The sequence below is a fragment of the Lepidochelys kempii genome, chromosome 9, assembly GCF_965140265.1.
Source record: "Lepidochelys kempii isolate rLepKem1 chromosome 9, rLepKem1.hap2, whole genome shotgun sequence".
In the NCBI taxonomy this organism is placed as follows: domain Eukaryota; kingdom Metazoa; phylum Chordata; order Testudines; family Cheloniidae; genus Lepidochelys; species Lepidochelys kempii.
The window spans coordinates 89,270,046-89,295,903 of NC_133264.1; the positions used below are offsets into that span (position 1 = coordinate 89,270,046).

Consider the following 25,858-nt stretch of genomic DNA (forward strand, 5'->3'; position numbering starts at 1 on the left):
GGAGAACTGAAAGCTTTATACAAATGGTTTATTTGCCAGAATAATTTTCTTCAGTACATCAACACTAAAAAGTAGAGGCCTAGACTTCCGTGTTTAAATGGATGATTATAAATAAGAAAGGTCAGCTTTTTAAACATTTCTCAAAGTACCCATTGCTATGGCCTCAGAAAATCTTCCAATCTGAACCAATGCAGTGGTGTTTTCATGTGTGATTCCACCCCAACCCCTGCCTTCTCCTCTTCCTTATCCTCCCCCAAAACAAATGTAAATTTCACAATACCCAGATGTGTCTGGGGAGCCTTGGTCCCATGTCCTGAGTATGGCTAATACATCTGAGAGTGCAGAATCCCAAGGCAGGGCATCTTATTCTGAACAGCCCACTTCTGTGAACCGCAAGTAGGTAGTGTGATTATTTGCAGTGTTAGCAACAGCAAAACATCTTGTACGGTATCATTTTAAATATTGATCTAGTACAACAATGTTGCAGTAGCAATTGTACAGTATCAGTGGAGATACTTCCATTTAAAAGGACAGTGTTTTCAGCAGAAATTCCCAGTATCTGCCTGTTTTTTTAAAAAAAAACAAAGAAAAACAACTTGTCTGTTTTTTTTCTGAAATTTCATAGTTGGTGTGGAATTTTTTCTCCATTAAAGTGCATGTATTTTGTATTTGATTTCTTGTGTCAACAAAAGGTTTGAAAATCCTATTTGACACAAGCGTGTTGTGAATTTTCCACTACTTATTACTGTGTAGAACTCCAGATATCATGTGCTCATGCATGTATATGTGTGAAGTTTCATACATTAAAATAAATTCATCTGAGTTTTATTTAACTTATTACACATTGAAATAAATGCACATGGATGAAATCCATCCATTCATAATGGGCCTATAGAAGGTCCTCCAAAGTGCATAAGTCCTTGCAGCCATGCAAAGAGTTGGAAATGGAGTGGGTACTTATGCAACCCCTGTTTTCTAAGGTGGGAGGGGGACTCTGTAACACCTCAAAATAGACTGGCAAAGAGGGGTGCAGATCAGGAGCAGATGATTGGCCAGAAATGATTGCCTAGGGAGTATGGAGAGCCAGCCATTGTTAACCCTGCTTATTAACTAGAAGAACGGCCGCAGAGGGGTTGGGCATCTGGCTCAAAGGTTACATTCCATCTTTTCAGCCCCCAGTAGTCATCTTCCCCCCACCCCAAAGCCCATTTGGGTGGAAGAGGGGTTACATTTTGTGTCCTATGTTTACTTGAAAGTTTGATATGACTTCTCACATTTTAATGGTATGTAAGTTAGAAGCTGACCACATAGGCTATAGAGCAGTAGAGAAAGGGAGAAGACTCCAACCCATGTGCCATCAAACTGAACAAAGAAGTGTACTGTAGTTAATAACGCAGAACTGCAAATAAATGTGTTTTTAAAAAATATAGTGAATCATGGGCTTATCTACCACTCAAAGGACAAACAAATCAGTTAACTAGTAGAGATGGCCTTTATCTACAAAGTCATACTGAAAACCTTGCCACTACTTCAAAGTAGTAGTTTTTCTGTTAGATCAGTGGTTTTCGACTTGTGGTCCATGGAACCCTGGGGGTCCACAGTCTATGCCTAAGATTTCCAAAGGGGTCTGCACCTCTATTCAAAAATTTTTAGGGTCAGCAAATAAAAAATGGTTGAAAACCATTGTGTTAGATTAATACCATTTTTTTAAAAAACCAAACTCAAGACTGAGAATTTAAACTCTCAAATATCAGGAAATTCAGTTCTGGCTTTCCCGGCAGCCGGAACTCAACCATCTTGTGCTTATGTAGCATTTTGTGTTATATGTGGTGTTTATACATCTTGCTTTCATGACTAAAACTACCTTGAAAAAATGATGAATTCTAACTCGGTGAATTTGCGTCCCATATATATTCAAAGTTAACTGCTTGTTTTTGACAAAAGAAGTTTGTACTAATTTTTACTCCCTGTTCATCCTTTGGAGCGAATATAATTATGGGTGAGTGAGCAGCATTTATTTCACGGAATTGCTATCTTCGGACTGTAGAGTCTTTACTGCTGGTGTTTGTTGCAGAAGCTAGAAAGAACCCAACTTAACTGTCAGATCCCATGCTGAGTTAGCTGTTGGAATGCATTTTTACTTGTGAACTGAGCAAATACAGTCTGAAAATCATGGAGACATTACATGTGGAACTAAAGACTGGTTCTTCTACAGATACCCACATATTCTTACACAAACACCTTAGTTAACCTAACCTTTAAAGCTGTTCATGTGCATTCCATGTAAACACAATCAATACAAATTAGGAAAACACCAGGTAAGGGTCCATCCACATAAAAAGCAGTGTGACTTCACATTGCCATTATGCCTACAGACTTTATCTTCACAGCCTTTTACTCCCCCCCTCCCCACCCCTCGCCCCAAACATCCATCATGCATGCATCCTTTTTTTCTAAACCACAACCAAATGCTCTTAGTTAACTATGCCCTCAGGTAGTTTAAGATATTTTATTGAGAAAGTATGGAATACAGAGCACTACCAAAAAAATCTGAGGTTATAATTAGGCTTGTGTGACCTGGAGAGATGTTGCAGGATTTAGAGGGAACTTGAGGTGGGGAGTGTGAAAGGGCGACACTGGAAATCATGCTCTCTTGCAATAAGGCTTCCCTGTCTCTTCCAGTGGAACTGCAAATGGCTTGGTAAGTTTAGTAGCTCATAAAATAAAACCTTAAGTGTCTGTGTTTCAGAGTAATAAAACCCATAAATTGCTGGAAAATTGAACTACCTCTGTTTCTGCGTTTCTCACTTGGGCACTTAATGTATGTCTACACAGCAAGTAAGCACCTGCAGCCGGTGTTGGTCAGCTGACTTGCAGGCTCCGGCTGCAGGGCTGTAAAATTGCTGTGCAGACATTCAGGCTGAAACCCAAACCACAGGGCCTCTCAAGTGGGGAGGTTCCCAGGCTCTAGCATGAGCCTGAACATCTACACAGCCGTTTTTAGCCCGGCAGCCCAAGCCTGGTGAGCCTGAGTCAGCTGACTCAGACCAGCTGTAGCTGTGCTACTACAGGTCTCTTATGCCAGTGTAGACATATGCTAAGACTCCCACTGAAGTCTGTAAACCTGTGGGTTGTGAACTGTTTAAGGGCGGGCCCTCGTAGTGTCATTTTACTGCTGTAAAGTGCTTCGTACATCTACTGTGCTGTGAAAGCAGCAGTATGTAATGTAAAGTTCCAGAGAGGGTAGATCTGCTCAAGGATCAAAACCAAACATGTCATTTTTTTTGTTTTGTTATTTTTCTTTAAATGGAAGCCACATGGAGAAATTCATTTTTATCTTGCTATATCTGTGTCATTATTTACTTTAGGCTGTCGAAAATCTCTGCTCCTACAAGATTTCTGCAAACTTGTATAAACAATTGAGACAGATTTGTGAAGACCACATCAAAGCACAAATTCACCAATTCAGAGAATATCCTTTAACTGAAAGTCTTTTCATGCCAATCTCAGGAGTCATGTTTCTTGTGCGTCAGTTGATGGCTTTGGGGAGGTACCATTATCTTATAGTTTGGCATTGTGGCTGGCAGAAGTAGAAAGAACAAAGTATAAGATAAATGTAAAGCTATTTAAGATCTTCACAGAACAAAATGAATGAACTGTTTTAGTTGTAACACCTTGTAAGTATTAGCAATGGCATCAACTGTTGTAAAGCACAGGAAGATACCTGAAACTGCTTTATGTGCAGGTAAAGAGAATTAATTTCAACAACTTTAGTTTTGAATTGTATTAAGAGTCTAGAAATATCAAGTACTCATTTACTGGTTTGGAATCTTTAAAGCTTTCTTGCTGAAATGGAAAATGGATTATTGCTAGTACTTTACTAAGAGGCAGACATTCAATAATCCAATGATTTTACACCTACATATTTTGTGCCCACAGTAAAATGTGGGTGCAAATATTACGTTTAGACTTATCTATAAGATTTGGGGTCACATGTCTGGTATTAGACACCTTAATTCTGGCATTTGTGCTTGGAAATGATCTCCTGTGCAAACTTTTGTAAGTTTGAGTCCCTCTGAAAACGTGGCCTGAAACATTCTGTATGTTTACACTTCAGTCAATCATTGTGTCTGAGTAAAACAACATATAATTGTAGTTTTTCCATATGCTAGCAAAGTATTATTGTTAACGTAGATTAGTCTTCAGAGTCCAAACGTGTTTTTGTTTTTGATAATGGGACTTAGGCTCCTGAGTGATTTTTAGGTGCTTTTGATAATTTTACCCTGGTCTTGAACTACTGTTAATAACCATGACACTAATATAAACTAAAAATAGCATCTGAAAAAAAATTCTGATCCTTTCCAAAAGGTAGCTAGTGAATTTATGATGCACTCTGAAAGTATTGTGGAAAAGCAAACAAGTACTGTTGAGCTTTTTAGGTGGCTAATGTAAACTATGGGATTTTTGTCATAATTTTCTTAACTGCCTTTTCATGGATTCGCTGGACAGTGTTCTTTTTCTAAAGAAAATAGACAAATGTTGGCAAGATCATTGCAGACAAATGGTAAGGTTTTTTTTTTCCTTTTAAAAACAAACCTGTCTATTCCTGACTGTTTACTTATCTCTCTCTCATTTTTTTACAAATGTTATCTGATTTCTAAAGTAAAGGCTTCCGTTATAGGAGGAAATGACATCTAACTTGTTAGAAATGAAGCTTTGAAAGCACTTCCCTGAGATGTACTTCTGAACATATGGCTTTGGTCCTGAATAAACATTTGAAATGCACGTTGCGTGTGTATATGCTAGCCCTTCCCCTCGTGTTTGTAACTCAGAGACTAATTCTGATTTTACCCTTGGTTCATGTCTAAATGCTATTTTGCATTCTTTCCCACCCTAAATCAAATGCTAAATGTCATGTTGATCATACTTAAAACATCCCACTGCATGCTAGTAAATGCAGAATACTCCAGAAATTGTTGGTAATTTTGGCACATACACATATACAGGTATATGACATTTCAATTTCAACTGATATAAAAATGCTGGTGACTTTTTTCCCCTCCTCCCCAACAGATCATGATTAGGAGTATCTTTTTGTTCCTGGATCGAACTTACGTTCTTCAAAATTCAATGCTGCCATCTATTTGGTAAGGATGCAAAGAATAAAACTGATTTTTTTTTAAAAAAAATTTCTTACTATTTGAAATATAGGGATTGCAGCTAGCTACAATTTTTTTTGCTGTTCTAGAAGAGAGAAATGTTTTGAATTTAATTTCCATGAAATGTGAGCATTTTGCAGTGACTAATACCAAATTTTAACTGAACTGATACCATCTAACTCCAGTTTGCATAATACAAGAAAGCCTTTTCAGTAATTGAAAAGCCAGGATTTAGGGTCAAAGGGTCATTGGCCACACATCTGGTTATCAAAGGTAGTGAGGATATTTAGTACATGTGTAACATTCTAAAGATACAATGCTTTAAATATATTGGATAACGAATATGTACAACTCCTAATTTTATAAAGGGGTAAACTAAGGTTATGTCTACAGTACCAGCTTGGGCTGTGATTCCCAGGTCATCTACACGTACTCCCATTAGTTTGGTGAGAACTAGTGCAAGTATAAACATGCACTGCAATAGTGTGGCTTACCCATGCCGAGTCCATACCTACAGGGAGGTTGTATTCAATCATGCCACTGCCTTTGCTACCATGGCCACACTGCTATTTATAGTCTCAATAGCTGTCATCGAGCTAGCACAAGTAATTGTATGTGAGCTGGGAAATCACACCCCTTGCTCATAGGGAAGACATGATCAATGAGAGGTTACGGTCAGTTTTGGGGTGTCCAACTTGATACACCCCTTAAAGGTCTAACTTTTTCGGAAAGTACTGAGCATCCACTCTCAAATCAGACCCACTTAACGCATCAGGTTGGACACCCAAACCTGAGATCCCGCCTCCAAATCACCTTTCATCATTTAAAATCTTTGCCTAAGGACACCAGTGATAGAGCTGAGATTAGAACCCTGGCTTCCATTCCATGCTTAATTCTTTTGAGAAAACTGCTTTATCTTTGAAGATATGCTAGTCTTCCTATTAAATTGAGGAAACACTTTTAAGCCTCATCAATTTTTAATCTTTCTAAATCCAGCTAATCCAAGCTAAGAATGGTTAATGTCCTAAAACAAAGTAATGATCAAAAATAAATCTCATTTGTATCTGCAGATGTGAGAATGTGTACAAGAGTATTACTTTAGATAGTTGCCTATTGTTGTATATGTGTGCGTTTACACACCTCTGAAATGGCTTAGGAAACTCTGAGAGAGTAAATGTTTGAGCATCAGAATCAAGAACGTGTGCTGCTGTTTTTATTGTGATGGTTAAAAATAAAAAATTCAGAGATGGTTCTGCTTCAAATTATTTAAGAGGCTTTTTTATCTTTTTAGGGATATGGGTTTAGAGTTGTTTAGGACTCATATAATTAGCGATCAGAAAGTTCAGAACAAGACCATTGACGGCATTCTTCTCCTGATTGAGAGGGAAAGAAATGGTGAGGCTATTGATAGGAGTTTGCTCCGAAGCCTTCTAAGTATGCTTTCTGATTTGCAGGTGAGTACATTTTCTTCAGTTAGCAGAAAACTGAAAAATGTACCACACTTGTATTCCAGGACACACTATATGCTTTACTGAATTATTCTTCTTTATTCCTAGATTTATCAAGATTCTTTTGAACATAGATTCTTGGAAGAGACTAATCGTCTGTATGCAGCAGAGGGACAGAGACTTATGCAAGAACGAGAGGTATTTTATGTTTTAATCTTTTTCCTCTTGTTTGCAGCCACTGATGAAACATCTTAGCTAAGAGAGAGCAGAATAATGTGTTCCTGTAGTGCATTCTCCTCATGCATAGGGTAGCAGGAAATATTCCCAGCAATAGTGTGACTTGCTCGTTTACCTTTTTAAAAACTGTACTCGTGGCAAATGTACTCAAGCACCATCACTCTAGGGCCTGGTGTTCTTGGTCCCAAAATTAGTCTGTAGCTGTTGCTGTCAGACTTTGGTCCCAGCATCTCTTCAACATTTCTTCATTATGTAAACAGTAAAATAACTTTCTTTAATCTTTTCAGGTTCCAGAGTATCTTCATCATGTCAACAAGCGATTAGAAGAAGAAGCAGACAGAATTATCACATACTTGGATCAGAGTACACAGTAAGTGTGTGATCTGCCTTGCCTTGGTATCTTTAGCCATTCAGTTCTAATCCTGTTGAAGGCTTTTGCCACACAAAATAACTAATGTATTATTTGTTATTGACTAATGTGTTATTGACTAATGTATTATTTGTATTCAGATGTAATGTAAGTTGCCAAATGCTTCTCCTCTTCCCCAAAACTGCTTCAAGCCAATCAGTCATTGTCTTATTTTGCACAGCTAACTGGAGTGGTTCAGATTAGAGGCTGATTTGACTTTTGGGCAATTAATTTGATTTGTAGGCCATTTTAGGGGGAGAGCCTGTGTTCCTACTAGCTGTGGCAACTACCTGTATGAGCAAATACTCTGTTACCTTCTTAACGAAAGTAGAGAGAGGCCAGCAATAGTTACGGGGTATTCTCAGTGGGAAAACTCTAAACTAGTTAAGGCTATAAATACCATTCAAGGAAGAAAACTTCTTGAATGTCAGTTTCTTAGATAACGCAGTCATCACCCTGGAAACTTAAAATGAAGATGACCTTTCGGGGTGGACTCAGATGCAGAAGGTGGCTGGTGGGGATGCTGGAATTCCCCTAGAGAGAGATACTCTGAGGCCACTGCTGTGGTTACTGGGAGGAAGAGGAGACCTGCAACAGGATGCTCTTTGAGGACATGGGCAGCAGGTCTTACCTTGGAGTTGGGAGGGAGCAGGCCACTGAATGATAGAGGCCTCTTACTATAGTGCAGGGGTTCTCCCAACAAATATTTTGGTGGCCTCAGTGTGTGGCCACCAGCTCTTGCTGCTGGCCACTCTGACAAACCAGTCTCTCTGTCCCTGCCCACCATAGTCCTTCAGCAAGGGCCCACCCCTGGGAAGGTGTGTCAGGAACTCACTGGCCACCTGTGGAGTCCCGGACACCCCATGCCCCAGCCTGGCGGGAGTGGAGGAGTTTCCCAGTGACTGAACACAATAGTCGCCTCCAGCGCTGTGCACACCAGCCCCACGTGTCTCCAGAAGTGCTGCTTGGAGCCCCTGAGGAGGCCGCGTGGTACAGGATGCTGATCCCTGCTGGCGGTGCCAAAACAAACACCAAGGCAGCGCCTCTCGCTGCCCTTGGTAACAGTGATTCAGCAACAACAGCTGGGTGCTGCAGGGAGAGGCTGCTGCTCCCCCCTCCTCCTTCCCCCCGAATCTCCACCCATGCTTTGGAGGCTGTCGTGGCTGCAAAAAAATCTGCTGGTGGCTGCATTTGAGAAACGCTGCTCTAGTGGATGAGGAGGCAGCACCAGAGATGAACTCTGAGGGAGGGGATTTGGGACTGCTGTTACGCTGTTTCTCCAGTCCTGCTGTCCCCACTCTCCACCCCCTCAGCCATTAAAGTAAGAGTCTGCTAGGTCCTTCAGTGGATCCCTTCTTCCTTAGTCCATTATTAGCAAAGTCCCCATTCTAATTTAGGAGCTATTGGTTCAAATACCTGTTGTCTTTGCACCTTCCTGGTCACTGTCTCCTTGCTTTATGGTCTCTTGCAAGGCCTGAATGCCCTCTTGCATGAGGTTGAAGGAAGCATATTCCCTGAGGAGCTGCTTCCCTAACTTTCTGCCCTGATGAGATCCATCTTGTGCATCACCTTGAGGCACTCAGTTATCATAGTGATGAGTTTACTATAAATCCCTCCTCAGCAAGTAGTTACCTACTGGGGGAAACAGGTTAAATATATTTATATAGTGTTTTGTTAAACACACAGCCCCAAGTTACTGGGCAGGATCCTGCCAAGTGTAGATTTAAGTCAGGTTAGTCTGTTCTTCAAATGGGATTTAAAACTGTTAGTGATAGAAAAAGGAAAAGTAATTCTAAACATTTCTTCTATAGGAAGCCACTAATTGCTACTGTAGAAAAGCAACTGCTAGGTGAACATTTAACAGCCATTCTTCAGAAAGGTAATCTTTCTTCTTTATAGAAATGTTTCTAGTTACTGCTTCGGGGCTTTCATTCCTGTGCTGAAAAGAAAGTGACACATTCAGGTGCTGGGGGAGGACACAAGCCACATCATTCTTTAACACTCCTTGCTATTCAGTTCATGAAATAGCACTGAACATTTTGCAGGAGGGCAAGTCCCATTCTCCTTTTCAGAGGTAAGGAGCCACAATGGTGTCTTCAAATACATTGCAGAGCAGAAGGAAAACTAGAATTAAAATACAGATGTTGGGTTGGGGATTCAAGTAACATTTTTAAGATCACGAGTGGGGGGGTAGCCTTTGCGTTAGAGCCAGATGTAGCAAGGGGGACCATTCAGGATTAGCAAGCAAACATGCTACTCTACTCTAAAGTAGGCAAAAACAGTTAAGATACACTGCTTTAGCCATGTAATAATCTCTCCTCATGGTCATGAGACCATGTGTGCTCCAAGGGAGGTGGATAATGAATACATGAGTGCAACCTGCACAAATTGTTCATCTAATATGCTTTAGTAATTTTCAAGTCAAAAGAAAAATATTAGACACCTGATAGCTGAATGGTGTGTGGGTATTGGTGAGGGAGGGTGTTCTGGTAAGAAGCCCTTCACCCACCTATTCCCTCTTCCCAGCTACTAGAAGTGAGGGTATTCTTACTTATGTGATGTCCCTGGACTCTGCTGTGGTTTTTCAGACATCTGCTATCAAGAGGTTAATATGAAAAATGAAGATGCTACTTGGCTGCATGTAGAGACTTGCATTTTTTATAGTGTTATAAAACTTAATTTTCTGCAAAAATTGAGATTTAGGACTTCTGAGCTTCCAAGCAAAGCTTCCCCAGGGGCTAATGGAACGTAAACTTTTTTTATTACTGAATTTAAAGGAGCAATGAAGTATGAGTGAGCAAAGCTTATGGATGAGACAGTTATGTATAGTACAATAGTCCAAGATACAAGGACTTTCAGATACAGGGTTAATTCAGTTTGGCTAGACAACAAAAAACAGAATGGCAGTTGACAGCAAAAAGAAAAAAAAAAAAGAAAATTGACAAGCAAAACCATTGGAGAAGAAACTGATATATTGAACAATAATATGGCTGGGTTAACATGAGATTTGAAGTTCTTTACATTCAAGTAGCATGCATGGATCACTTTCAGTGATTATACCTTTTTTAGATGTTTAAACTTTCAAATCCACAGGTTTAAACCACCTTCTTGATGAAAACAGAATTCAAGACTTGTCTCTTCTATATCAGTTGTTCAGTCGGGTCAGAGGTGGAGTGCAAGTTCTCTTACAGCATTGGATTGAATACATAAAGGTACTGATATATATCAAGGATCTTGTACTGACCTTTTATAATCACTGAGGATTGTCCACAAAATATTTCTTTCATAAACAAGTATTACATCTTAGAAAGATGCAACATAGTTTTAACAGATGACTTGGAATCTTTTAAACAGCATGCTTATATTTAACCGAATGACCTGTGAAATTGCACTGGGAATGCAATTGTTTTAGAATAATTGAATATTGTCTTGAAGTGTCTATCATTCCAAAATCTGGATTTTTGTTTTTGGTTTATACAGAAAAGCATGTGTTGGTTGAGGAAAGACCCATTCCTGGTATCTTCCTGTCACTTTAGGATAACGTTGGCTGTAATTTATACCCTTATTTCCAGGTCAAGTTTACCTTGTCTACACTTACAGTGCTGTAGCGCTTAGTGATGACTCTACCTATGCCAACGGAAGACCTCCCGTCGGCATAGGTAGTCCACCTCCAAGAAGTGATAACTATGTCAATGGGAGAAGCCCTTCCACCGACATGGTGCTGTCTGCATCGGGGGGTAGGCTGTTAGAACTCTGTCACTCAGGTGTGGATTTTCCACACCCCGAACAACATAGTTATATTGGCATAGGCTTGGTCTACGCCACCACCTTAAGTGATACTGCTAATTATCTCTTTTCTAGTTAACCCTTTGGGTTTACACTCATTTGTTCAGAAAAGTCCACGTAGAAATTTGGAATTTAAAATGTTAATTCATATGGATTATGTGTACCAAAGGAAAAACACTTCTCTGTTTCTAACAATGAACCCTACATGATTGTATTTTGATTACTTTTGTCTGCACCAGCGTCATGGATATTGCCAGGCTAGGATCTTGTCTGAAAGAGCAGTTTGCTACCAACAGCACATGTGGGGTTTTGTTAGTTTGCTGTTGCCTTGTGTTGCAAATTGAAAAAAATCCAAAAGCACTAACTTTTAGCTACAAATGTAAAGTTTTTGCTTATTAAATGGAATACACTTTCATACATGTAGTATTTGTATTCCTGAGTGTGTGAGTGGAATATCGCCACAGTCTGTATTGCTCCATCCTACATTTAAATTCTCTGCTTTCATTGAGTGGCGGATTAGGCGGGGGGAAAGCTACTTAAAAAGCAAAGGACATACATACTAGATTACAACACTAAAGACCTTTATTATCCTTCATGTATTCATAGGAAAACTCCCATTGACTTCACTGTTCAGTGGGCAGATGATTCTGTAACTTTAATAATATTGTCACACAGGCATCCTAATTTTGGTAGGAGAGTGCTTTGTATTACTGTTGTGGTGAAATTGACTTCACTGGGAGTCTTGCCCATGTAAGTCTCTGCAGGAATGAGTCCTTACAGCATGTAATATTTTGGTTGTATATAGTTTTGACTATCATCTTTAAGTGTTTGTACCATAAAGTTGGCTTACCATTGTGTTTGCATCTCTTCTGAAATGCAAGTTCTGCTATATACTGACTTCAGCAATTTGATTTTTTTTTTTAATTGTTGTCTATCTTGGTATAGTGATTCAAAATATAGAATGCTATCTGTGTGTAGCAAGTACATTCTACCTTTTAATTATTGTTGTGTTAGCGAAGCAAACATTTTTCATTGTAAAATCTGAACTTTTACATCATCCAACTTTTGGTTTGAAGATTTCATTCAGATTTGGTATATAGAATTTTGATTGAAGGGTGAATTTTTGTTTTTCAGGCATTTGGTAGCACTATAGTAATTAACCCGGAAAAAGACAAAACTATGGTCCAAGAGCTGCTAGATTTTAAGGATAAAGTTGACCATATTATTGATGTCTGCTTTCTGAAGAATGAGAAATTTGTCAATGCTATGAAAGAAGCATTTGAAACCTTCATTAACAAGAGACCAAATAAACCAGCTGAACTGATAGGTATCATTTTCAGTCTCTCTTTCTACATATGTTTATGTTTTGTTTTTTGTTTTGGGTTTTTTGATTATGCAATTTGAACAGATGATTAGGAGAATGATGGGATTTTATTTATGAAAGGAGGCTTAACAGAAAGCATAACTAAACTAAATAGTGTATATTTCTGCAAATAGCTTAATAGGAGTCCAGAAGCATTAGATATTGTTATGATGAATGACCACCATTTCACTGGCTAGTTGTTTCGTGAGCTGTAGCTCACGAAAGCTCATGCTCAAATAAATTGGTTAGTCTCTAAGGTGCCACAAGTCCTCCTTTTCTTTTTGCAATACAGACTAGCACGGCTGTTACTCTGAAACCTGTTGGGCTGTATACATTCTTGGGCTGGTGGGACTACCCTTTTAGTGGAAATTTGCTTCAGAGTGCCCTATTTTTCAGTGATCTCTGTTTCCATAATTTTAGCAGATATTATCGCACCATTTGAAACTGGCTATTGAAATCAGCTAGCATGCACAATTTTTCTTCCCCAAGTTAAATTTCTAGAACGATTTTAACAATATATTTTACTCTGGAACCTAATGCCTTCTATTGCTGCTACTTTAGCTACATCAAGCTTGGTTCTTCAGTCAGGGACCTTTATGTGGATTATGGTTTATTATGTTTAAAAACCTTGCTTTTAAAGTAACAGATACAGGCCTGTGGAGCAGTCACGAGTGTGTGATTTTTCGTCATCTTCTATTTAAGCTGGTACTCTCACTCATATGAGAAGAGGTCCTTGAACTATTGCAATGTAATGATGTTCTAAAGGCATAAATGAAAATGCAGTATCAAAATGGTAGTGCTAAATTTGTTCATGGTAATGTCTAATTGTTTTGGCTTTCCAAAAGGACCATAGTTTTTGGTTTATTTTTTTAAACGTCTCTAGAATGAGCTAAATGTCAAAATTTAAATGTAGGTTCATTCTGATGCTCGGCAGAGTCAGGTTTTCAATTCCTTTTACTTGTTTTGCTTTTTAGCTAAGTATGTGGATTCAAAGCTTCGTGCAGGCAACAAAGAAGCTACTGATGAAGAACTTGAAAAAATGCTGGATAAAATTATGATTATATTTAGGTTCATTTATGGTAAGGGTTACAATTTTGTTTGTGTACAGTTTTTTATCTGTAACGTAATGTTTCCTTGCAAGTTGATTCTAATCTATCTTCCCTCCTTACCCCCCCCCCAAAAAAAAAAAAGTGTACAGTATCTCTGTGGATTTAGTTTGTCTTCCAATCATTTAACTGGAGAGACTGCCCTAAATGCTCACGTGGTGCCTGATTCAGAGCTAACTGAAGTTAACTGAAAAGCTCTCGTGGACTTTATATGGGGCCTATTGAGTAACCTTTCATTAAAATGTTGCAGTTTGCACAAACAAGTTTTATCTGATCACCAACAAATCATGTCCTTTACATGACAGGAAAAGATGTCTTTGAGGCCTTCTATAAGAAAGATCTAGCAAAGCGGCTATTAGTTGGGAAAAGTGCATCAGTAGATGCAGAAAAATCTATGCTTTCCAAACTGAAACATGGTGAGTATCTTGCCCTCCCTCCTGCTTTTCTCTGTTAGAAATAATAGTCTAAATTAATATCTGTGTTTTCCCCTATGAGAGATTTTTTTCGTCTTCCTTTTTTGAAGTAAGTGAAAGGGAAAATGTAGTGGGTGTGTAAATCTTTTTCTACAGTGTTATGTTCATCTTTAACAATGTTGTTCTGCTTTAAGAAAACAATTTCATATAAACAAATACATAAGTAGCAGGCAGAAGTCAGGAATTTAAAGTTCAAGCTGACCATCTAGTTTGTACCATCCCAGTCTTTGGGGGTAAATCTGAGGGATTCTGGCACAAAATACTTGTGCTATGATAGGATAATGTGCTTTTTCCTCTTGGGTCATGTTTTTTATTCAGTGTAAGGACTCGCAGCCCCGTGTAACTGCCAATCAGCTCTTACCAATGGACCTTCACTATTTCATAATACAAAATCTTGTGCCTGGTCAGACAGGATTTCTAAAGTTTAATCCAGGTCCAGACTTCAAGGAGATAAAGATCACCATGCAGGAGGTCAAAGTTTAAATCAGTGTGCAGGTACTAGGTCAATGGGCTGGCCCTAGGACAGTTCTTAAATTAGGAATAATTTTCTGAATTTGTATTTGTGTGCTAGATTTGAATGGCTCTCTGACATATGGTATAACCATTTTAAATATGTTGCTTCTTAGTTTTTGACTGTGTTTATTTTTTTTTTTTTTTAATTATAAAAACGTCTCTTCTAGAATGTGGTGCTGCTTTCACCAGCAAGCTTGAAGGAATGTTTAAAGACATGGAACTTTCAAAAGATATCATGATACAGTTTAAACAGGTATAGCAGTAAAGCCTGCCATGGTTTGTTCTTTAGTATTTTATTACTTTCCTTGTGGGTATGTCTGATGCACCCCCCGGGTACTCAGGGTTGTGAGGCACCTCACTACTACCTCCGCTTAGCTTGAAGGAATCTTGGCTGTGCCTGCTATGGATCAACTCCTTGAAACCACCAACCTCTGGCAGCACAGCACAGCCTCGCTCACTCCGTAGAGTAGCAATACACGAATCCTGGAGTCTTCAGAACATTCCCTGCAATGTCCAACCTCTTATCCACTGAACGCTCTCAGAATTACCGGGCCTTGCTGTTTCCAGAGGATTAGTACACACCAACTTGTAAGATTCAACTCAGGATCACCAATTTACTGACAACCGCAGCATTTAGATAGATTTATAGTGAAAACAATAAGTTTGTTATCAAAGAACAGAGATTGAAGTGCTAGTGAATAAGAATATTGGAAACAAATGGTTACATATAAAAGAAAATCATAACACGCTTTCTACTGACTAAACTTAACTAACAATTTACATCCTTGTCTTAAAAAAATCTTATTTCAGCCAAAGTTCTCTCCAGCATATTCAACAAAGCCTGGTTGAGACCTGTTTTTCATAAAGCAAGCTCAGACCATTTACTTCCTCAGTGAAGGATGTCAGGGTGTCGTCTTTGCCCCCCAAATACAATAGGGCAAACCCTTAGAGTGCACCTCAATATAAGGTTCTCCCCAGCTCTCCTGTCCTCATCCTATTCTGGTATTTTTTCTCTTCTTGTTAGTGTCTCTGAAGTTCCCACAATCTTTCCTTAATGTTCAGTTCTGACAGGTGATAGGAGATCCAATGTGAACTATACAGTATTTAATTTATATGTAAACAGCCAGCTAGATAAACATTTTTGCCAGAAAACCTGTTGTTCACATTTGCTGGTGACCAGTCCCTAGACACAGACCTTCAAGAACATAATTTTCAGTGGAGATACATAACTTCTTACACAATATCCATACATGCATTTTGCAATGATGTTGATAACTAGCATGACACTGGCTTTTATTTGAGATCTCTCATGACACCTCTGGTGAACTAGAATATACATACCAAACCCAAGAAATTCCTGTAACCCCTCTGCACCTCCTTGCCAGATGGCACTGAGGTTCTTGGGTCACAGTGTGTTATGGCCAAAATGTTTGTTGTAAATATTTCCTTATCATTTGAAGTAACTTTCTCTCCTTCAGAAGACACAGAGAATAACTTGCTCTTACAGGATGCACTTTTTTAACTTGTTTCTTTTTTGTACAAAAATCCTTGGGAGGGGATGATTTTTCAAAGAAAAAAAGCAATTAGAAGCACAACTCCTACTGAAAAGTCAATGGGTATTGAATACTCAAATCCTATTTGTGCCTTTTGAGAATCTTCCACCTTAGTTCACTAATTGATTTAACTAATAACGGAGCAAAAATCAGCAGAACAAGTACCTGGTGGGATTTAACAGGAAATATATTGAAATAAATATGCAGACTTGTTGAATGTCTAGCTTAACAGCATTACAAGCTGATGAGACTAGATCACTGATCTAGTGGAGAGAGTAGAGCACATGGTGTCAACACAACTCAGTTGTGTTCCGGGATCTGCCACTGATTTAGGTTGACTTTCATCAAGTTATTTAACCTCTTGGCTTCAGTTTCTCTGTCTTTTAAATAGTCTTGTACTTCACAATGGCAGTGTATGGGTTTCTTTACAAACAAACATCAAAAAGTGTTTTGAGAGCCTCTGAAAGGTGCTATCATACTCATTCTACTACTCATGTAGTTAACTTGCATTCTGTGCAGAGACTATATCATGAGGTCACTTGCATTCTGTGCATGCATGGCACTGACAATGCCTGTTTAACTTGCTTGTAAGAATAAGGGAACAGCACCACTTTTTCAATATGCTTTTGTTTCTCCTTGCAGTATATGCAAAATCAGAATGTACCTGGTAACATTGAACTAACAGTGAACATCCTGACTATGGGTTATTGGCCAACCTATGTGCCTATGGAAGTCCACTTACCACCAGAGGTAAGGATAACTATGTTGGACTTTGCATACAGAAGTAGAACACTTCTTTCTTAGGCTTGCCATTAGTTAACGTTTAATGTTTAACTGCCTTTTGAATAACGGGTTAAGGATTATAACCATTTTTAAAAATAGACTAACCTTTAGAACATAAATACATGGTTAACATCTCTTTAAAAAACAAAACCTTAACATTGTTTTTCCTATCTAAACTCGCTCCTCCCTTAAACTGTTTTGTTTTCATTTAATTTATTTGTTTAAATAAATGCAATTGGAAGTGAAGTGGAGTTTTTCTTTCTTTCCTGTTCTCTAGATGGTAAAACTGCAGGAGATCTTCAAGACCTTCTACCTGGGAAAACACAGTGGTAGGAAACTTCAGTGGCAATCAACACTAGGTCACTGTGTACTAAAAGCGGAATTTAAAGAGGCAAGTATGAGTCTCTGGGTTATTTTCTGCTGGTGTATTCCTGCAGTCTGGATTTTGTCAGTTTTGAGGTACTTTGTGATATGACCATGAATACCTCTAGGAAAGATTCTTGCAGTATGATTAATATTTAGCATTGGCAATAACCTTCTTGAATTTCTCTTAATATAATGACTGTGTGGTACCATCCAGATGGGGTAGCTCCTGCAAGGGCACCAAAGTATTTTGTGTTTAATGCATCAGAGACTCTGGTCTTGGATAAAGAAAAGGAGTACTTGTGGCATCTTACAGCATGAAGTGAGCTGAAGCTCATGAAAGCTTATGCTCAAATAAATTTGTTAGTCTCTAAGGTGCCACAAGTACTCCTTTTCCTTTTGCAAATACAGACTAACACGGCTGCTACTCTGAAAACTGGTCTTGGATAGTATAATTCTGTCGTGTGTCATAGATAAATGACACACATTTGGGTGTGGGAGGGAGCAGGGGATGGGGTGAGGTGGGCTCCCTGCAGCGACATCCCCCGTCGCTCAGCTGCTAGGCGGAGGTCTTGGATGGTATCATTCTGTCTTGTCATAGGTATGACACACATTTTACTTAATTTATTGGTCTGACAGTAGAGATAAGTACTGCACACCATGTTTGTGATGGTGGGGAGCAAATAGTAACTGAACATCTCATGTCTAAGATTGGTGCTGTATTTCACAGTTACCACATGGTGGCTAGTAATATGCCTTTTCAGATTCCTGAGCTGAATGAAATGGATAGCTTTCCTTCAAGCCAAGTTTTCATTTCAATTAATGTAAAATACATGAATGATTTTTGACTTTCTTTCCAAGAAGACTTAGTAACATCTGGTCTCTTCATTCTTGACAGGGCAAAAAAGAGCTTCAAGTCTCTTTGTTCCAGACGCTGGTGCTGCTTATGTTTAATGAAGGAGAGGAGTTCAGTTTAGAGGAGATAAAGCAAGCTACTGGGATAGGTCAGTATTAAATGCAGTTGATGGTGTCTGAATGCTGTTGTCTAAAATACTAAACAGCTTGTTTTTGCTTTAGAGGATGGAGAGTTAAGGAGAACACTCCAGTCATTAGCCTGTGGCAAAGCTAGAGTACTGACTAAAAGTCCCAAAGGCAAAGATGTGGAAGATGGTGATAAATTTACATGCAATGATGATTTCAGACACAAGCTCTTCAGGATAAAAATCAACCAAATCCAGATGAAAGAAACGGTATGGGTTGGGTTTTTTTCCCAGTTGCTGCCCTCTCTTCTGATTCTTAGTTCCATTATTTTTGCATGTCTTAAAAATACAGTAAGCTTTCTTTTGTCCAATGTTGAATTTGTATATTTGATTAACTACATGAAGTATGCAGGTGTACTTTGTGTGGCAAGTGAACCATAGGTCTTAAATCTGAATTAGCAAACTAATCCAGATTCCCTATTAATCAGATCTGATAATCTACCCAGATTTCTAGGAATCTGAAAGATTTTAAGTAGTACCTGTTGTTGTGTATGCCATTGACCTTTGTATTCTGAAGCTTTACTAAATAAAAACTTTGCAAACTGCCGTGGATTAATCTGGCTAGATTACATGGGAATAAGAGAATTCAGAATTCAGAGTCTTAATTGGCATTCTGTTCTCTATATTATGGCTAGGCATTAACGTATCATTGGGTTCCTGCTGATATCTGAAACAAACTATTTTAATCTCCTGTGTGAGTATGTTTCTCTTTGTAGACAATAGCCTTTCAAAAAGGACTTTGGAAGGAAATCAGGAGACAAATATCTGACACCAAAAATGCTGGGATTAATGTGTAGCTGTCTGCAGGTCAGACAACCAGAAAAGGATCATTTTGACTGTTTTCGTGTTGTTGTTTTTTTTAACTTTTGGGTTTTTTTTAAATTGCTCATCCAGGTAGAGGAACAGGCAAGCACTACAGAGAGAGTATTTCAGGACCGGCAGTACCAGATTGATGCCGCAATTGTGCGAATCATGAAGATGCGTAAGACTCTGAGCCACAATTTGCTTGTGTCAGAGGTGTACAACCAGCTTAAATTCCCAGTAAAGGTAGAGTTCTGATTCTTTCTTTTGTTTGAGAAGATCTTGTTCCTTGCTATACTTTCCCCTCATCGGTGGTGTAGAGATCGTTCAAATAAATAATACAGTCAGTAAAGCACTTTTATTTGATAGGCAAAGTATTCCCTTCTAGGAATTTTGTTTGATGTGCCAGTTATATTCATTTGTTCACTTGAATGAACAGACATAGTAAGACTTTTTTTAAGTAAAGCTAGAAGATAAAGCATATTATTCTAGAGCTGGGCAAACTACTGGTTGTGAATAATATTTAAAAACTTAGCTCCCTTTTTGTTTGTAAGTCATTCTCAGGCTGATTTTTTTGCAGGTATTTATAAGTAAGGCTGCAAGTTTGTCACAGCAAGTCACGGATTCCATGACTTTCCGTGACTTCTGCAGAAGCTGGTGTGCCTGGTTCAGGGCAGCTCAGGCAGCCCCTGCGCCAGGTACACTGGCTGCTGCTGGAGCAGTCTCAGGCCCCCACGCACACACATGCCCCCCCCAGCCATGAATTTTTGTTTACTGCCCATGCCCTGTCTGTGACTTTTACTAAAAAATATCAGTGACTACAGCACAGTATTGGTGCTGCTTCCAAGCTGCCTAGTTCAAACTTCTTTATAAAGAAGAGAATAACAAATACCTAATACAACTTTTCAGACAAATAGTTGTGGCTAAACTTTATGTAAACTGAGATTTACAAACACTTGTATCTGATGGCTGTCTCAAACAGTGAATGAGATACCAGTATCTATAGGGAGAGATCCATTCAAGTTCATGTTGAACTTGGAGCTTAGTTTGCAAATAAACATGTGAATCACTTGTTTCATTTTTCAGCCAGCTGTAACTTCTGGTGTTCTCCAGTGCGAGAAATGCAAAATAGAAAGTATTGCCACTTTCTTCTGTAGCTTTCTTGAAAAACACCAATTTTTGAATTTTCTCTGCAGATAAGTAAGCATTTGTATTGCATAAAATTGGCAGCCAGGCATTCATACGTATAGTAGCTGACATAAATGCTTTCTCCCTTGTTCATGGGGAGCACAACAGCAATCTAGGTCACTAACTTATATGCTTCCAAATGTACAAAGTACATCTGTTACTGGATGAAAGCCTCACACAAACAGGAGATAAGCATTTTTATATGTATAATTGTGTTACAAAATACCCTTTGTGACCTGATCCAGAAGATACACAAGTGTTACATTATGGGCAGTATGTCTGCCTGAATTCCAGTTTATGGGGCATTCATGTTTGACAGACCCCAAAATTGACAATCACACACTTTTTGCTTTCTATTTCTGTGAAAGACATTTTAGGTCTGTCATGCTCTTGTACTTAAACGATTTTCTCTGGCATTTCCGTAATTGATCCATAGGATATTTAGCTATTCAGATGGTAATTTGAAAAGTGTATTAATGTAATATTGTTAAAGTAGGAGGAACTGAGTGATCAGAAACTTCGTAGAGATGGCTGCAAAAAAAAAATAGTAGTACTGATGATCTGCATTATTTTACAGCCTGCTGACCTTAAGAAGAGAATAGAATCCTTAATTGACAGGGACTACATGGAAAGAGACAAAGAGAACCCAAACCAGTACAACTATATTGCATAAACATATGTTGGCCTTTGTTTTTCTGCCCATTTGGTGTCCTACTAAATTGCCGGTGGATAAACTAGCCTGTTGATCCCATTATTTGACTTTTTATACTACCGATGAATGAATGAAAGCAGTGTAATGGAAAAGTATAGTAGAGTGGACTTTTTTCAGTGGTTAACATGCCCATTTAAAGAGTACTATTTACATTTTAAGAAGAATGCTGTTGAACTCTTTGCATGTTATTAAGTATGATGTGCAGAAAACTGTAAGAAAGTACCTGGTCTTCGTGATTCCATTTGTCTCAGAGTCTGAAGAGGAGTCCCTTGGTATATGACAAATGTTCTTTTACACCTTTAAACTATGAAGCAGAAGCATAATTAACATACAGAAAATAGCCTTTAAAATGCTTAAACTGCATGCAAACTTTTATTTACTGTACAGAATATTGGACGTATTTATCAAGTAACATAATGACCAATGATTTGATTCACTCATATTTGGATTTCACCCTTTGGGGGTCTGGGGGGGAATAATTACCAAGTCAAGTTATACTTATTGATGTAGAAAACATTCTCTGTTGCAATTAGGAGGAAATGTAAAAGAAATGGTACCAATATAAAATGATTTGTAAGGTTACAGAATATGTACCATTCCTTAAATAACTGTGCCACAGTAAAACTTTAATTAACAAGCTTAGACTTGTATTTATATGGCTTACCCCAAAATGTAAAGTATTTACCCTATTCTTAACATAAAACAGCAGAAACAATTTTTACTAGTCTTGGGCAGGAGAGTCCAACTCTTTCAATAATACTCAGCAAAAGAGAATGTATTATAAAATGAGGCAAAAAGCAACACAGTTCTTGCACGCACACACCACAAAGCTACATGAACAAAAATTACAAATGGATTTTAATACTATTTTTCTTTGAAACAATCAAATGGCTTGAACTTCACCGTAGGTTTAAATGGGGTGAGAATCTTACAGATATGTCCTGCGTTGGATTGCTTTTAGGAGTTAACTCAAGCCAACCTAAAGCTTTAAGAACTCAGTCCTAGACAGTAGCAAGCTTTGCCTCCTAGAAACCTAAGCCTACCTCTCGTACAGAAAGATACTTATTTGCTTCAAGGCATCTAGATCCTGTTTTCCTAGTTGATAAGAGCATTATTTGGATCTTCGTGAAACCTGGGAGGAAAAAATAGCTTGAATACAGAGGTTCCCCAAACAGTGAGGTTATTGCTTGAAGTTTTTGCAACCGGAAACTTTTTTTGCTGTAGCAGAATATGCCAGGAATATAAAGTGGCAGCAGAAGAGTTAATTTTTCCAGTTTTCCTAGACATGTGACAGCTCCCCTACCCCTCCTCACCTGGTCAATCATCTGACTCAGTTTCAGCCATGCAGCATAGCAAGATGAAGAATCTAATTCACTTTCAGGCATCTACAGCCCTGAGAAATGCCAGAGAACCCTCGAAGGCAAGAAAATTTTACTTTAGTTAAAAATAATAATAATAGTCTTAACTTAACCCGCCTGATGACTAGCACTCATATATTCTTGATGATCGATTATTTCATCACCTTATACCTGTGAAATACATAAACCCTGTATATTTGTGTGTGTGCGTATGTTATATCTAGAACTTTCCCTTCCTGAATGTTGCTTTTCTTAAACAACTGTATGGTGTGAATTGCCTCCATTTTTTTCCCTCAAGCTCCTTACATAAAGTGCTCACTTGACAAAACACAGAAGCTGGGTTCCCCCCAAGTAAAGAGCACTCCTCATTTCATATCCTTCCTTCAATGCTGACTTCCTATAAAATTTGCACAGGTCTCCACATGAGCCGCAGTAAGAAACCTATCCGTTTTTTGCATAGTAGTTATCAGTCTAATCCAGTGGCAGACATTCAGGGTCACTACCTTTGAGAGGCGTAATATTTCCAGTAGGGGTGTTTCTTTGCGGACGCTGCTCCTGTAGAGAATCAGGCAAGCCTATAACTATTAGCTCAGAAACAAAGAGCCACCAGGGAGAAGACAACAATGAAATTGAGATCATGGCTTTTCTATCTTCATTATTTTTAAACTTCTTTCTGTATCAGTTGCATTATGTGTCTCTTCTCCATGTATAAGGTGGTTCTGTTTTCTCAAATACAAGATTTATTTAAAAAAAGATACTGTTTATGGAGGAAAAGCTTCAAAATATTCACTTTTAGGGGAAGGATGGAAACTAAAACATTTGACTGCCCATGCTCCAATCTGTTGCAACAGTTTAAATACAACCAACGCCACATATTTAAAAATGAGACTCTATTAGAATCTCTAATTAGATGGGTGTTGAATTTCAACTATAACCAAGCAGAAGGTTTTGTTTTGTTTTTGTTTTTTATCCCATTTATTTCAACCAGTAAATGCAGAGACTATTGTGTAGAAAACTCATGTCCTGAATTGTCGTCCTACTTCAAGATTTGACACTGAAACGGAGTTAACCTTTTCACTGGCAGTCCAGCTATTAAAGTAACCCAATGAAGGGCCTATGAGAACACTGGCTTGACCAGGAACTGAAGAAAAGCAGGGAAAAGCATGCCCTCATATCCCTTTATTTACCCCACTGGCCTATCCCCAACAAATTGTTCATTTCTTCTGCTAATGGTTTCTGCTTCTGGTTAGTGACAAAGCTGCAGCCAAGATTAGCATCCAGCCATACTTCTTGCTGGGATCACGTGCCTGCCTACTGAGCCATATATTAATTTTGTTTTAGTGGGCTTGGACCACAACTCATTTGGCTATAAAACAGCTTGTCTGTTCAGCCACATATTTTTAATCCTGACTCTTGCATGCAGTTTATAGCGGACTTGTTCATAAGAAATTGCAGTTTATTCTTAGAAGTATATATTTTAGGTTTTTTAATCTTTATACCCATAAATGGACTATTTTTTGGTCTTGGCTGGTTTAAAAAAAGTGACCATTTTGTTTAAATGCTGTAATTGCGAAAGTGTTGTAAACATTGTTTTGTTCTATAGTTCACACAAGGGTGCCAAAGTAAATAGAGTTAATAAGAGACCTAACAAATTTGTTAAGTTGCTTTAGCCGTGGTTTATATTTTGATCTAATGCTCATCTTTCAGTCACAGTATTTTTCGTTTCCCTAAACATATCATTTGCCCTAATGCTTACTTTTAAACAATGTTTTATTTGTGCATCTAAAAAAATGTTCAAATACCACTGTTTTTTAGTGATTTCATATAATAGGAAGAGTATTTTCTTTGAAAAGTTACAGTAAAGTTGTAAGAGTACAGCAGCATTCAAAAAATGTAATATACTTTTTCTATAACAATTCTTCAGAAGTATCTCTGGAGTGAAAAGAACTAACCCTGTTACTTTTAAGAAGCCTCTTCACTCGGCTACTAGAATATAAAATTGTGCTTGTTTAACTGCATCAAATGTTATAGTTATGCAGATTTGCAAATGGGGCATGTGTCACCATTGCGTCCTTTAATGCAAAAAGCAAAACCTTTTTAATGTTTCATAACAAGTCTAAAATGGGTACAGAGAGTCTTTGTTAAGTTGGTAAATAATGTAAATACGTGTCCTTTCAAAGAGTGAGTCTGTTATCTAGGTATTTTGTGTCATTTAATAAATATTAAACAGTTTTGTGTTGATAAACTCTTGTGTGTGTGTGTGTGTGTGTAGTGTCTTTTTAATCAGACTTGTATATATTGTGCTAAAGTGTCTTTGGCACTCTCCTTAATATCTTTGGGATGTATTTTGATAACAAGATTTTTGCTTTCTTCCTGGTTTCATCTGATGAAGTTACCTTTGTTGAGGTATCACACTTACTTAGGTTTTCCAAGTGGTTTCCATTCTTCAATTCACCTTGTTTGTTTTTATTTTTATATTTTTAAGATCTGACACACTGTTTTCTAAGAGAGAATTTTTAAACCATCTTTACCAGCCAAAGGGCCTGATCCAAGCCCCATTAAATTCAGTGACTTCACCGAGCTTTGAACCAGGCCCAGAATGCACGGGAGTACTAAAACCTGCACTAAAGTACTAAATAGGGCTTGCTGCCTGTTTCCGTAGTACAGAACCCAAATACAGAGTTCCCAGGCCAGTTACTCCTTGAGAAAGCAGGACCGGGTGCAGTTAGCCCTGAATCAGTGTTTCTCATAGCTACTGGTGCTGCTGTCAAGTCCGAGCTTGCTCAGAATCGTATTATATACCAATCTGAAATACGAAGAACACTTCTGAAAAAACACATCTGTACAATGCTGGGCCACCTTTTTGGTGGGTTGTGCCATCTGACACTTGGTGCTTTTGGGAAAACTTGTTACAAGCATAGGACTTGTCCATGCAGTATTCACTGACAGAGAGGCTTTCCTCTCACAAAGCAAGACCCACGGATGTCAGTGGGACTGCTCTCATGAGTAAGCCTTTGCCAGATCAGTTGCTTTTACAATGCTTTTACAACACAATGGCAGGCTTGAAGAGTTTGGTGGCCCGAAGCAAAGCAAGTCATTCATTCTCCATGCAATGTCCTCTGCTGAAGACTAGGGTGTACTGCAGGGAACAATGAGCTTTAATGATACCTCTGAGACCCTGTCTAAGAAATTAATTCTTGTTACACTGTGCATTCTCTATATGGATATAATCTGTATCTTCTTCTTCCTGTGCATCTAACATTTTTTTTAGCTTAAATAATTCCCTAAAGAGAAGTGAATGGAGGAGGGCAGGGGGATGAAGGCTAATTGGTCTCTTAATCTCTTCTTTCTGGAAAAATAGAAGATATGTAACAAATGAGGTTGCTGATAATGCCTCCTAAAATATGGTTTTATTGTATAAGGCCATTTGCAATAAGATCAGGGGTGCGTGTGTGTGTGTAAAAACCATCTGCAGGGCAAGGTATGCCAGTATATCAGTTTTTATTTCTAGGCAGAAAACACCACTAAGCTAGTGAACGTTGTACCTAGGTAATTAATCAAAATAC

At 38.4% G+C, this 25,858-nt stretch overlaps 1 protein-coding gene across 3 annotated transcripts in view; it reads left to right on the forward strand.

The window, feature by feature from the left end:
- The window catches only part of CUL4B (cullin 4B), a 31,510-nt gene extending 7,147 nt beyond the window's left edge, over window positions 1-24,363 (forward strand). For all 3 annotated transcript variants that reach the window (XM_073361302.1, XM_073361301.1, XM_073361303.1), the window contains exons 4-21: window positions 3,369-3,472; window positions 4,495-4,564; window positions 5,074-5,147; window positions 6,451-6,613; window positions 6,716-6,805; window positions 7,132-7,214; window positions 9,065-9,132; window positions 10,347-10,465; window positions 12,174-12,366; window positions 13,377-13,481; window positions 13,814-13,924; window positions 14,662-14,747; window positions 16,690-16,797; window positions 17,108-17,221; window positions 18,092-18,197; window positions 18,271-18,443; window positions 19,128-19,280; window positions 20,800-24,363. In XM_073361302.1, the coding sequence (XP_073217403.1) occupies window positions 3,369-3,472; window positions 4,495-4,564; window positions 5,074-5,147; window positions 6,451-6,613; window positions 6,716-6,805; window positions 7,132-7,214; window positions 9,065-9,132; window positions 10,347-10,465; window positions 12,174-12,366; window positions 13,377-13,481; window positions 13,814-13,924; window positions 14,662-14,747; window positions 16,690-16,797; window positions 17,108-17,221; window positions 18,092-18,197; window positions 18,271-18,443; window positions 19,128-19,280; window positions 20,800-20,895 (2,016 nt within the window). In that variant the 3' untranslated portion in view covers window positions 20,896-24,363. The remainder of the gene's footprint in view (window positions 1-3,368; window positions 3,473-4,494; window positions 4,565-5,073; window positions 5,148-6,450; window positions 6,614-6,715; window positions 6,806-7,131; window positions 7,215-9,064; window positions 9,133-10,346; window positions 10,466-12,173; window positions 12,367-13,376; window positions 13,482-13,813; window positions 13,925-14,661; window positions 14,748-16,689; window positions 16,798-17,107; window positions 17,222-18,091; window positions 18,198-18,270; window positions 18,444-19,127; window positions 19,281-20,799) is intronic.
- The last annotated feature ends 1,495 nt before the right edge of the window (window positions 24,364-25,858 follow it).